The 13,388-nt window shown below is 40.7% G+C and overlaps 1 protein-coding gene across 4 annotated transcripts in view; it reads left to right on the forward strand.

The window, feature by feature from the left end:
* Window positions 1-13,388, forward strand: part of syt12 (synaptotagmin XII) — a 100,730-nt gene that overhangs the window by 51,077 nt on the left and 36,265 nt on the right. For all 4 annotated transcript variants that reach the window (XM_062064682.1, XM_062064681.1, XM_062064680.1 and 1 more), the window contains 3 exons: window positions 5,530-5,771; window positions 11,263-12,044; window positions 12,215-12,383. In XM_062064682.1, the coding sequence (XP_061920666.1) occupies window positions 5,530-5,771; window positions 11,263-12,044; window positions 12,215-12,383 (1,193 nt within the window). The remainder of the gene's footprint in view (window positions 1-5,529; window positions 5,772-11,262; window positions 12,045-12,214; window positions 12,384-13,388) is intronic.

Below are 13,388 nucleotides of genomic sequence, written 5' to 3' on the forward strand. Positions count from 1 at the left end.
TCTGAAGAAATATGCACCTGACATGTAATAATGGCAGGTAAGAGTAACCAACCTTGTGTTGACATGTGAATAACACGATGCGTCGCAGTAGACATCATTAACAAATCAGCACACTTAATTGAATTCAGTATGTGGCAGCTAGGATAGGCTCCAGCACCCCCCGCGACTCCGAGAGGGACAAGTGGTAGAAAATGGATGGGTGGATGTGGAATTAAATAATGGTATGGATTAAGCCAAGATATTAAACAATCTACTAATATGATCCAGTTTAAAAGGCTGTTCGAACAACATGAGTTAACAAAGTACGAAAAAAAAGAATTATGATAAACATCAATTTATTGAAAATTAGATAATATCCATCTCATTAAGTGAATCATAACTGATTTAACTATTTGTGAGAATAACTGCTGTATTTAGAATGCATCGATATAAATTGTGATCAAATTGAGAAGTGAACATATGCATTAGTAATTGCTATGTAGTGAAAAGCGGTAGGATTAGATAAGCATTGCTTGTTTCTACTCCTGTTAGAAAGAAAAATTTAAATATGTAGAATATGTGACGTACCATATTGATACTGTATACATGTTCAAAATAAACTTCAATCAACCAACCAACAAGTGCACAATAATTAAGATCCAGAAATGTTTACTGTTGAAATGTGGAGCTCGGCTCAGACAATAACACAATTAGAGCTGCAGCTATCGAATATTTTAGTAATCGAGTATTCTATCGAATATCCCGATCGATTGATCGAGTAATCGAATAAATAACATTTGTACTTATTTTTATTTTTTTATTTTTTTTGTGTACTGTCCAGCTTCTCAGGCAAATCATATTGTTGATGTAGATGTCCATATCGGCTGTACAAATTTACTTTACAAAAGAGAAGTGTGAGATACTTCTCTTATTTCCTTATTTGTATTTTGACTTTATTAAATGGATTTATATTATTGTTTGGTGCAGCCGGGCCGCGGCAATATTTTTGCTTAATTAAGGTTTAATTATACATGTTAAGATGTGCCCTCAATTATTGTGTTTGGCCTAATTGTCTTTTATTTCCTAAAGGCCTGTTTTCATTATTGAAGGCTGACACGCACAGCTGAAATGCGTCCGTGGTAGATTGTGCCAATTTGTGTGTGCTAATAAAAACAGGTGCGCTCACAGCCCTATGTGCTGTGTGGTGTGACCGCATAAACGTCAAAAAGTATCAAAAATAAAACAATAAGAACAGTTTTCATTATATCAAACATAAAAAGTTGATTAGGTAGTGCCTTTAATACTGCATTTGAAATGTGCAAGCAGTGGTGAGTCACCACCAAGCAAAAATCGCGCATACTGCAAAAGGTAGCGTCAGATTTACCGCCCGTCTGAGCACCCACTGGCAGAAATTTAGATCTGCGCCTATGCTATTGAGACTATAGTCGGTGCAAGCGCAAGCTATCCAAGTAGCATGTGATTGCATGACTTGAATAACCCGAATAACTTTGCACGACTACTTTCGCGTGGTGACTAATGAAAGGCTAATTGAACACTACAGCTCGGATAGCGTTGTTAGTTTTCAACACATTTTGGCGGCATTTGATGACTTCGCGGGAGTGAAAGAACACATCCTGGTTATCATAATGAATAACATTTATTTTACTAACAACTTTTGCTTTTACATTTGATATTAGATTACTTACCTTGCCTCTGGACGTCCCTCAATCGGATGCTTTCTCGCTAGGTCTGCAGCATCGGACTTGTGCTATTGTGGTATGCGAGCTACACTTAACAATGTTTGCATACGACTGCGTTTTCCTTTGATTTTAGTGTGAAGTGTTCCCACACCTTAGACAACTTTTGTCGCTTCATAATTTCCTCGTTTTGCTATGGCTCTTGTCCCCTGCTCTCTGCGGCGTCTGCCATTGCGAGTTATGTCGGCGAAAAAGTTTACTAAACTCAAGCGTATTTAAAGGAGCGGTGTTGTGCAGTGCAGGGGTCGCATGGTCTGACGTAAACACGCTGTGCAATACCTAAACAGTCCGTGCGAAACGTGAGCTTTGACTACTAAACTAGGCAAAATTCCGTAAAAAACAAAAAAACTTAACGATGCCTGGAGGCAGCGAAAATTCCTTGAATATATTTTGTAATCGGATTACTCGAGGAATCGTTTCAGCTCTAAACACAATACAATAGCTAAGGACGCATAATAATTGTAATATTAATATTCGCATGCTAGCTTTTTTTGCTAATTTTACAGGTATACACCTCAGCGTAATATTTTGTTACTTGAAGAATTATACCTGTTAGCATGCTAACATTATTATGCTAGCTTTTTTTAAAGCAAATTTTGTGTGTATACACCTCAGTCATATTTTGGTACTTGAGCCATGCTAACGTGAGCAGGCTAGCATTGAAATAAAAAATCCAGGTACACACCTCAGAGTAATGTATTTGGTACTTGACACATGTTACAGTTAGCAGTTAAGAACGCTAACATAAGCATGGTAGATTGTTTTAGCTATTTTAGCAGGTACAATGTACACCTCAGTGTCATATACTTAGGTATTTCACTAATGCTAACTGTAAGCATGCTTAAATTAGCATGCAAACTTTTTAGCTCAATTTGCTAATACATTTTGTTACTTGGCGCTATCTGGCCAGCATGCTAACTGTTAGCATTTTAGTTTGGCTCTTTGGTTCTTCAGCATTCACTTGAAATTTCTACTGAAATTGCCTTTTCTAGTTTTTTGAAAAAAGTCTACAAACTGTCTTGTAATAGTTGTAAAGGTGAAAACTACAAAAATAGCCCTAGCATCTTTTGAATTGTCAGCCTGTAGCCCTCAGTGGAAAAAGTTTAGGCACCCCTGCATTAACAGATACTTTCCAGACCTTTATAACTGATAACCAATAACAATAACTGATAGTTATGTGTATATATATTTACACAACATTTTTTGAGAAGAAATTAATTTAACAGTTTACACTTACGCCCAAAATGTATACACTCTACAAAAAATATAGAAATCTATTCAGGTACAGTAGTTGCTGGGTTGCATATGACGTCACATCCGTTTTTATTCTTGACGGCTTAATTCACATGATGGTCAGGCGGCTTAATTAATATGATGGTCAACCAGCTTGAGCGTAACATTAAAACAAGTGAGAGTGAGTGTAGAGTTTGAGCAGAAAATGCCGTATTGCTGTTCTGTTCTTAAGTGTTCAATAAGAGACATAGGAAAGAGCTTTTATAGAGTCCTGAAAAAAGTTGTTCATAAAGGTAATAAAGTCAGGGAATAAACGTAAGTGCGTCAAAGAAAATTGCTCTTAAATATCACTGTCATCATCTTGTGGAACACAATCTGACCATGCTCGGGTCTGCAGGGATCACTTTGTAAAATGTTTGAACATTTGATTTGTTTGAGAAACTCTCTGTGATGCAATCGAGTTTATTCTCTACTATTTTTGTAGTGTAAGGAAGCAGAACTAAACGTAAAGAAAGGACAAGAGATTGCGTTAGTTTGTGTTCTTTTGTGGTTGAGATGCCTAAACATAACTACAAAGACCTGGTTGTGCAAATAAACTAACGCCATATTAAATTCTAGTAATACATATTGTGATTGTCCAATCCACTGTATTTTTATTGTCGATTTTCATAACAGAAACTAAAAGCTTAGTTGTTGTGCAGGAAAGCCCTAGGTGCTTTTTTCGACACGGATGACCACATTAAAGCAGGGGTGTCAAACTCATTTTAGATCGGGGGCCGCATGGAGAAAAATCTACTCCCAGGTGGGCCGGACTGGTAAAATCACGGCACGATAACTTAAAAATAAAGACAACTTCAGATTTTTTTTTTTGTTTAAAAATAGAACAAGCACATTCTGAAAATGAACAAATCATAATGTTGATGGGTTTTTTTACACATACATGTTGCAGCTAATAGTATTCTATCTTTATTTGTCGTTACTTATACTTTCTGAATAAATGATGGGATAATGTTCATCAGTCAACTCATAGGTGTAATTTTCAATCTATTAAAATAAAAAAATATCAAAATCAAATTACAGGATGTTATTTATGTAGTTTGCTCATTTTTCTCAACTGGTGCACTAAGATCATGTGTTTTTTTTTGTTTTTTTTTACATATGTAGCATCATCTAAAATTATACAAAGAATTGCTATTGCGACATCTAGTGGACACATTTAGAAGAGCAGTTTCTTTCATTCCAAAATTTCGCAAACTCATCCCGCGGGCCGCATAAAACCTGTTCGTGGGCCTGATCCGGCCCGCGGGCCGTACGTTTGACACCCCTGCATTAAAGCGTCTTTGGTGCTATTTGTTTGCATCAAGAAAATATCCTTAATAGTCTTAATAAACTAAATAAATAAATATCTCCTAGGTTCAACAGCATACTGAATCTTGAAATCGCTAGCAAACATTCATGCTGAACAACAGGGACATCTATAGCTAAATAATGACAAAATATGAACTTTACATAAAAAAACAACAGCAGACATGAATAGTAGATGAAACTAATATTTCTAGCAGGAAATCAACTGCAAACAACGTATCCCTTTTCTCATTAGCGTCACGATCACAGCAACACGGCTTTCACGGATTAATGCTCAATTTGTGGACCGCTTTAGATGTAAAGACATGATGGGCCTCCAATCTTTTGTTCTCTAATTCCATGCAAGTGTCAAATAAAGTGAGATCGTGGCGAGCAGAAAAGTCTTGGTGATGATAAATGGTTTAAATCTTTAAAAAATATTTTTCTTAAGAGTGTATAAATCCACTCCATCCCATTTCAAATATTTTTTTCATGATCGCTTATATATATTTGCTCTACACCTTTCAAAATATGCTCTAATCTGCACTGCACAGTAGCCTAATGGGATTCTCGATAGACCATCGTTTGAATCACTGAAGTGCCTCTTGGTCACGTGATAGCAACCGAGCAGCAGGATCATGTGAACTGATAGTTCTTTACTTAATCAACTATAGTTTGAGTACAAATACTGTAACCTTCCTACTATAATTATGACCCATCCAAACAATTCAAACTATTACAAAGAGCAAATAGAAGTTGGAATTGATTGTTTTTTCAACTTTTCAATAATTTTTTGATATAAAACTTAAAATAAAATAAAAAATTTTTTTTTCAACACTATATATATATATATATATATATATATATATATATATATATATATATATATATATATATATATATATATATATATATATATATATATATATATATATATATATATATATATATATATATATATATTTCTCGTCAGTCCTGTGATTTACCGTTTGCTGCGGTCACCACTATTAACGCTACATCTCGGCTTAGCAGCACAGGCAGCTTTGGTACTGCTGCTCTCTACGATGGTGAATTTAAATAAATACTTTCTGATGTATTTTTAATCTGCTTGTTAATACTGTGGAGCATAATTCAACTTGGTCATGAACAGAATTTAGGCAAACAATCTGATGTTGTTACACTATTACCTAACCCGTCATATCTCTTTTACCTACAGCCAGGTATCTGGCAGCGCCAACAATGCCAGGGATGGGGAACGTCCCGTTCCCACCCCTGTCCCCGCCAGAGTCAATCTGGGGTTGGTGTTCGGGGAGTGCGAAGAAAACAACCGCGCCAACCAGGATGCCTCGACCAGCGAACGCAGCGCCAGCCTTGGGGAGCCGGAGGATGACGAGAATCAGTCACATCGCTCGCACTCGCCCGCCTCCAGCCAGTGCAGCGCCACGTACAGTAACCTTGGTAAGAACAACACAGAAAGTATGTGTGTCTTATTTTGTGTCAAATAAGTGTATGGGGTTTTCAGATTCAATGATTTTCAAAATGATACATGAAAAACTACAAACTGCTGTTAGTTCTCCAATAAATGCAATTCTCAAAAGGTTTACAGGTCTGTTAAATATTCTCATTCTATCCAGTCATTGTATTCTCAGGGCATTGATGGCAACTGGACTGTTCGGATTGTTTTAAACATTGTCCAAGCAAGCTTCATCAGTTAATGCTTACTGGCAGTGTTGAGTTAGTTACTGAAAACCAGTAACTAGTTACAGTTACTAGTTACTTTATTTCAAAAGTAACTCAGTTACTAACTCAGTTACTTACACCAAAAAGTAATGCGTTACTGTGAAAAGTAACTATTTCGTTACTTCTTTTTTTCTTTTCTTTTTTTTTAAGTCTCCCATTAATGCCCATTTAGCCTTCATTTTAGTACTGTTATTGCACCGGAGAATAATAGAATCTGTTGATCAACTTGGCATGCATTTGCATCACTGAACTCTGCTAAGCAATGTGGTCTACATACAACACACAAAGACAAAGATATGTTTCAAAGGGCCAATTTATTTCAGGCCAGAACAAATTGACAAAACTATTTTAAATAGCTGCAACATAACATACATAAGCAACAAACAGCACAATAACAACATAGCTGTAAACCTGGCTTCACCCAAGGAAGGCACACATGACATACACAAAGCATAACCAGGCATTTTTTTCTCTCAAGGAATTCGGAAATAAAATCATGTCTTCAGGAGATCAACACTGTACTGAAGCCCAGAACACTCTCCGCATTTCCCCAGTTTTAGTTTAGAGATAAGGAAAGATTGGCCTGGCCTACTAGGATCCCTCTTTATGTTTGTGAACTTTATAGTCTACATTTAGAGTGATGTGATAATCAAACACTCTAGAATGAAAGAGCAACAGTATATAAGAGAATTGACAGAGTGTGTTTACCTTCAGTGCTAAATGATGAGCAGAGGCAGAGATTGGAGTGTTTTCTTTAGCTCGCTTTCCTTTTTTATGTACTCACTGTCCACTGTGTCCAGGTACTTGGAAAATGTTTTCCGTGGCATTTGCTGTTTGACGCCGGTATCATGCTAATTAGTTGCCTGAAATCGGGTGACTCCACTGTATAAATAGCCTTCATGTCTTCTAGCACATACGCTGCTATGGCTCTATCAACTTTGTCCTGGCTAGCAGTGCCTCCGTTAAAATCCTTAGGTGGAGGTGAAGTGACATCGGAGTCTGTGTCTCTCTTTACTAGCTTCGTCGAAGCATGTTGCTTTTGTAGGTGTTTCAGCAGATTTGAATTTCTGTTTTGGGCAGTAAGACACAACTTACATTCAACTAAAATGCTCTTTTCTTTGTGCTCGACAAAAGAAAAGTAGTGAGAATATATCCATGTTAAGAAACTCGACTTCGGCTCCGCCATGATGTCTTGTTGTTAGTAAACACAGACGGAAAACCCCCCCACGCCCCCACATCCCCCAACCCCCACTCCACACACACATAGCGCGCCTCTTCTCTTCTCACGCTTGTGACACAGGAAGATTCAGAAGGACGACACTGCAGCGCTCCAATAAAACACACTCATATCTTCTGTTGCTAGCTGATACTACATAAAAAATAACGTAAAATAACGCAGTAACGCATCATGTAGTAACGGTAACTGAGTTACTGAATATAAAAAATAACGCGTTAGACTACTAGTTACCGCCGAAAATAACGGCGTTATAGTAGCACGTTACTTTGTAGCGCGTTAGTCCCAACACTGCTTACTGGCTTACGATAGTCTGAGAGCATAGTGCAGGGTCTAAAGTATTTACCCTCTAAAGGTTGATTTTGCTTTATTGTGGTGCAGAACGACAGTGAGACCTCTCCCAGCCCAACATTAGTTGTTAGGATGGAGTCAAACTTGTTAGCATTCCATTCAAATGTCTCTGGATTTTGTCATTCAACCAGGTCATTGTATTCTCAGGGCATTCCTTCGACTGGGCTGTTCAGTTTGTCTTAGAAGATGTTTCCTATCTCATTCAAGTAGGCTTCATCAGTTCATTCTCAATGCTCGGACTAATATTGGTCAGATCTATTCTTAGACTTAGATTATTGAGCATAAACTGGTGAAGCCTATTTGGATGAGAGGTAAAACATCTTCTAAAACAAACTGAACAGTCCAGGTGCAATCGATTGAATGCCCTGATAATTCTGTTCAAATGATTATTGATCCAGTGTACAAATGTACATGGGTCCTGTTTATTTGTTAGAGGAAAAATAATTGAATCTCTAATTGAATCTTTAGTTCATATATTTTTTTCTCAGTAAAGAACAAGAATGCAGACAAAGTACAACTGTAACAGTTTGAAGAGTTTGAATAAGTATTTAATTTTTGGTAAATTAAAGTCCCTCGCTAGCAGAAGTAGTTCCAGTTTGTAGCGCTGTTCCCCTTCTTGGCGAACAATGGTGACACACTGCTATGACATCGTCATATCTACTTGTCTCTATTTCACTGGAAATATTTCCCCAAATAAGACAAAGAGAAGAGAGTCTCCGGGTTCTGGTTTCCTCTTAGCACTATTGATTCTCTGTTTATTTATTCATTATACAATATTTCTGACTGTTTTTACTACTGTGTTTATACTTTTCATGACTGAATAAGCTATCTTTCTGTTGTTACACATTCTCTCTTCTTGGTCAACGATGACATTTAAACACCGGAAGTGATCACATTATTAGGTAATATTTAGTCATGAACTAATGGTAGGATTAAATAAGCTCCGCTTCTTCCTACTCCTTTTCAGACATTTTGAATTATGCAAAAGTAATCATGTGATGTTCTTGAATGTAACTTATAAGGGATCAATATCTTTGTTTATTTAACCTGAGACATGGTGTGTTTCTTTGGCTAGCGGTAATCTACAGTCGACACGCTTGTTAATGTAAGCACATCGTCTCATTCAGGGAGCATTAAGCTCTGAGCATGCCCATTGGCATCAGACTTTCTGGGATGTAAGCGTTTGTTGGCTTTGGAGGACTTGAGGTAGGCTTGTTTTCCGCTTGGTTATGACATATTTATATCTCATTACTTGTATATTCTGTGTACATTTTATTTGCTTCTGCTACTCTTATCAAAATAAGTAACTGAACTCCAGCAACAGGTTTGGTCAAGTTTGCTGTAACTGAAAGTATTTTTCTAACATGCAGTGTTGAAGTACTGCAATGCATCAGGTGGTCTGATTATTGTCAAATACGACCCATATTTTAAAATAAACACCTGTCAACCTAAACAAGGCAATATTATCTGTGTAAAGGCAGATAGTAATGTTAATAAATAATAGTGTATTAAGGCTTCATGTATTTATTTTGACTTGGGTCTTTCAACAAGTCAGTAACTTCAGCAACTTCATTTTTGTGAAGACATGCTTGGAACCTGAAGTACTGTCACAGAAATGTGAAATGACTGACAAAGTAGAAAGTACGAGGCAAGGAAAGGTTTTAGCGGGATATCCTGAATGAACAGAACATTTTGAAGTTAGAATAGTTTGGAAATAAGGAACTAGTAAAAATTGTCAAGCTCAATGAGAATTTGTGTCATGGAAAACAAAAGACTTTAGGAAAAAAGGGATTATTTGTAAAAAGGAGGAATGTGAAATCACTGTCAATAAGTATTACCAGTATGACCATCCTGCACGAATATATTTAAATTTTTACGTTTGTCTTACATAACAAGTCAAGATCTCTGCAGTGAAAGACGGGCAGTTGGATTAACACACACCATCAAAGATGTTGGTTCCAGGGAGGATTAACCAGACCCATTTACTTCATCCTAACTGTTTTGAGGCTAAGACGACGGTGTGTCGACATGTGACTTTACTCATGAGAAAGAAAAAATACTGTTAAAATACCACCAAATATCGTTTGGCAGTATGGACATTTAATGATATCACCTAATGTGCTGCAGACTTTCAACATACTGTTTACAAAAGTGGGCGTTAAAAAGTTTTTGTGAAAAGTCACTTCATACTTCCAACAGTTTTCAGTTCCATTGCTTTTTCCCCCATCATAAACTTGTTTTTTAGGCCATCTGCGTCTGTCAGTCAAGAGAAATAAGGTCACATCTTGAAAAGCACACTCTAATCCTCACAGCTTGAGTGGTTAAGATTTGTGTGTCTAAAGCTTGTATCAAAACACCACTGTGCTGTGTCCTTATCAAATGCAACAAACGTTGGCTAATGTTGGCTAAATGGCACACCACACTGTTGCATTTGTCATCCCTTCATAATACAACAGTGCAATATTTCAACTTACAGCTTGTTTCAAGTCACTCTGCTGTTAATGGCACCCTCTACGGTTGTATCAGAAATGCTTTGTAGGAGATGCTAGTTGCTAGCATACATATAATCTAAGATATCTTCCAAGTTTTATTATCATTAGGTCTAATGCTCAAGCCTCTTTGGGATGAAAGTAGTTGTAGGAGCTGGAGGACTTATACAAATACATTGTGCGTAATGGTGGACATGTTTTTCCAACCAATTTTGCTACAATTTCTCACATCTGCAGTCGCCAGTCCCCTAAAAACATGTAGCAAATTTCGTGGTGTTTTCACTAAACACCCCTAAGTTACAGCCTGTGTTTTGTAGAGTGTGACTTTTGAGTTGTGTGAGAAATTTCAAGTCTGTCCAACTCATGCGGTTATTTTTATTACAATTAATAGCACCGGCAATACAGTAGAGGTGCATGTTTTTTGTGCAGGGCTTCAGAAGTAGAAGAGTTGCACACCAGGCTGTTCATGTTTCTATTACTGTTACTTTACACGGCGTGGCGAAGCTGGGAGAGTGGCCGTGCCAGCAATCTGAGGGTTACTGGTTCAATCCCCACCTTCTACCATCCTAGTCACGTCCGTTGTGTCCTTGAGCAAGACACTTCACCCTTGCTCCTGATGGGCCTGGTTAGCGCCGTGCGTGGCAGCTCCCGCCATCAGTGTGTGAATGTGCGTGTGTGAATGGGTGAATGTGGAAAATAGTGTCAAAGCTCTGAGTTCCTTAAAAAAGGTAAAAAAGCGCTATACAAGTACGACCCATTTTCCATTTACCATTTTGATTATAACTGAACTGTTACTGTAATTAATACTCTTGTTAATGTATTTTTAACTGACCTGTTACTATAACTGTAGCACTCTTGTTACTCAAACTGACCTGTGACTGGAACTGTAAATTGACATTGTTTGTTATGCTCGGAACATACACTTTACTGTGGCATTCAGTTCCAGTCAACAGTCTGAATACACATTCTCATTTAAAAGCATGAGGAAGCGTCTCCTAACTTTTGACTGGTATTGTACACCACCTCCTTCCAGTGATTCAAATAATTGGGCACCTTTTCGCCAAAATTTAACAAGTTGTTCTTTGCCTAGTAACCCATTCCTCTGCAAAGTTGTAACTCATGTGATCTCCTCTAGGTCAATCAAGAGCCAACATGATTCCGCTGAAACAGCCCCGGAGCATGAAAGCATCAAACGACACCCTTGCTTCCATCGACCTGGAAGCCTTCACAGACCGACCGCTCCCCAAGGCTACCCCTCCACCCCTGCCGAAAAAGGCGGTACCCCGCTCCAGCACAGAGCCCAACCTTGGCAGTAAGGAGCCCCTGCAGGGCGCCTTTAGGCCTCGGGCGGAGGCCAAACCTGGCGGCACCAACCTAAGCGTCGCCAATCCTCTCTATGACCTGGACACTACCTGGGAGACGGCCAGTCAGAGCTCCTCGCTTAGCTCTGAGCCACAGCGGCCTCACGACCAGGAGAGCGGTGACTCCCTGGAGCTTCCGTCGGCCTCCATCGCCCAGGCCCGCCCCACTAACAGCGTGTCCTCGTTGGTCACACCAGCTGCTGCCACCAGGGAGAAGAAAGTCTACCCAAGCACAGAGTCTGTTGCTGGACGTAGTCGCAAAACGAGTCAAAGCACTGCCCCATCCAAGCACCAGAGGTCAGCGCTGTACCGGGGCTTGGACAGCTGGGATGAGGTGGTGGGCAGGATTCGTGGTCTTCACACGGACACCTTGAGGAAGCTGTCCTCCAAGTGCGAGGATCGTTTCATGGCCGGCCAGAAAGACCACTTGAGGTTCGGGACTGACAGCTGGTCCCACTTCAAGCTGACTACGGGGAGACCCTGTTGTGAGGCCGGAGACGCCGTCTACTACACCGCTTCGTTCGCAAAGGACCCGTTGGTCAACTACGCCGTCAAGGTCAGATATCTGCCGCAAAGTATTTTGTGTGTGAAAAAAAATGCAGATGCTTCAATTCAACTGTATTCCTGGTGATGTTGTAGTTCTTGCATAACTGGAAGGGCTCTTACTTCTCTGGGGATGTTTTTGAAGCAAATCTCTGCATATTAATCTCCAGTGTGTTTTTCTAGATCTGCCGGAGCAAAATGAAAGAGACTCAGCAGCAGTTATTCCACAGTCTAGCCGTAAGGCAGAGCCTGCCATTGCACTTCAACATCCAGCAGGACTGTGGACACTTCCTTGCCGATGTCCCCACCCGCCTGCTGCCCTGGGAGGAGGAGGAGACTGAAGAAGTAGAAGGTGAGAAGGTGAATGGAGAAGTTCAAACAGAGTCTCCAAACAATGAATCGGCTGAAAGTACAGCCGGCGTCGTGAGTGGCACCGCGCGCTTAAAGAGCAGAGTGGTGGTCATCACACGCGAGGTGCCTTTCCAGACGGTGGCCGACTTTGTCCACCAAGGCGCTTCACAGCACGCCCAAAACCCAGAGCTGTACGAGCGCCAGGTGTGCCTCCTGCTGCTCCAGCTGTGTTCGGGTCTGGAGCACATGAAGCCTTATCATGTGACCCACTGTGACCTTCGCTTAGAGAACCTCCTGCTGGTTCACTGCCAGCCCAGCCACAACCCCCTGGAGCCCAACAACAACGGCAGCAACTCCACTAGCGCTGCGCACGTCACCTGCTGCGCCCGCCTCATCATAAGCAACTTTTCCCAAGCCAAGCAGAAAAGCCCCCTAATGGCTGCCGACCCCGGAGTCCTGAGGGACCACTCGCGGCTGGCGCCCGAGATGATCACGGCCACCCAGTTTCGCAAGTGCGACGAGTTCCAGACGGGGATTCTCATCTACGAGATGCTACACAGGCAGAACCCCTTTGAGGAGACGCCAGAGCTAAAGGAGCGAGAGTACACTTGGGCAGACCTGCCCCCTTTACCGGTGCGATCGCTATACTCGCGCGGCTTGCAGCATCTGGCCCGCTTACTGCTCACTGTCAACCCCTCTGAAAGGATCCGTATGTCAGACGCCCGGGCCTGCCTGCAGTGCCTGCTCTGGGGGCCCCGGGAAGACTTGTTTCAAGCTCTGGGCTGTAGCAGCTCGGGGCCCGTGACGGCGGCCACCTCCAGCCAGCGCCAGGCCACCCTCCAGAACTGGCTGGACTTGAAGCGCACGCTGATGATGATCAAGTTCGCCGAGCGCTCCATGGACTCGGCGTGCGGCGTAATCTTGGAGGACTGGCTTTGCTGCCAGTACTTGGCTTTTGCCTCCATCGATAGCCTGAATCGGGTGGTGCACATCCTCCAGCAGCCAC

Source organism: Entelurus aequoreus, linkage group LG12 (assembly GCF_033978785.1).
Source record: "Entelurus aequoreus isolate RoL-2023_Sb linkage group LG12, RoL_Eaeq_v1.1, whole genome shotgun sequence".
Taxonomy (NCBI): Eukaryota; Metazoa; Chordata; class Actinopteri; order Syngnathiformes; family Syngnathidae; genus Entelurus; species Entelurus aequoreus.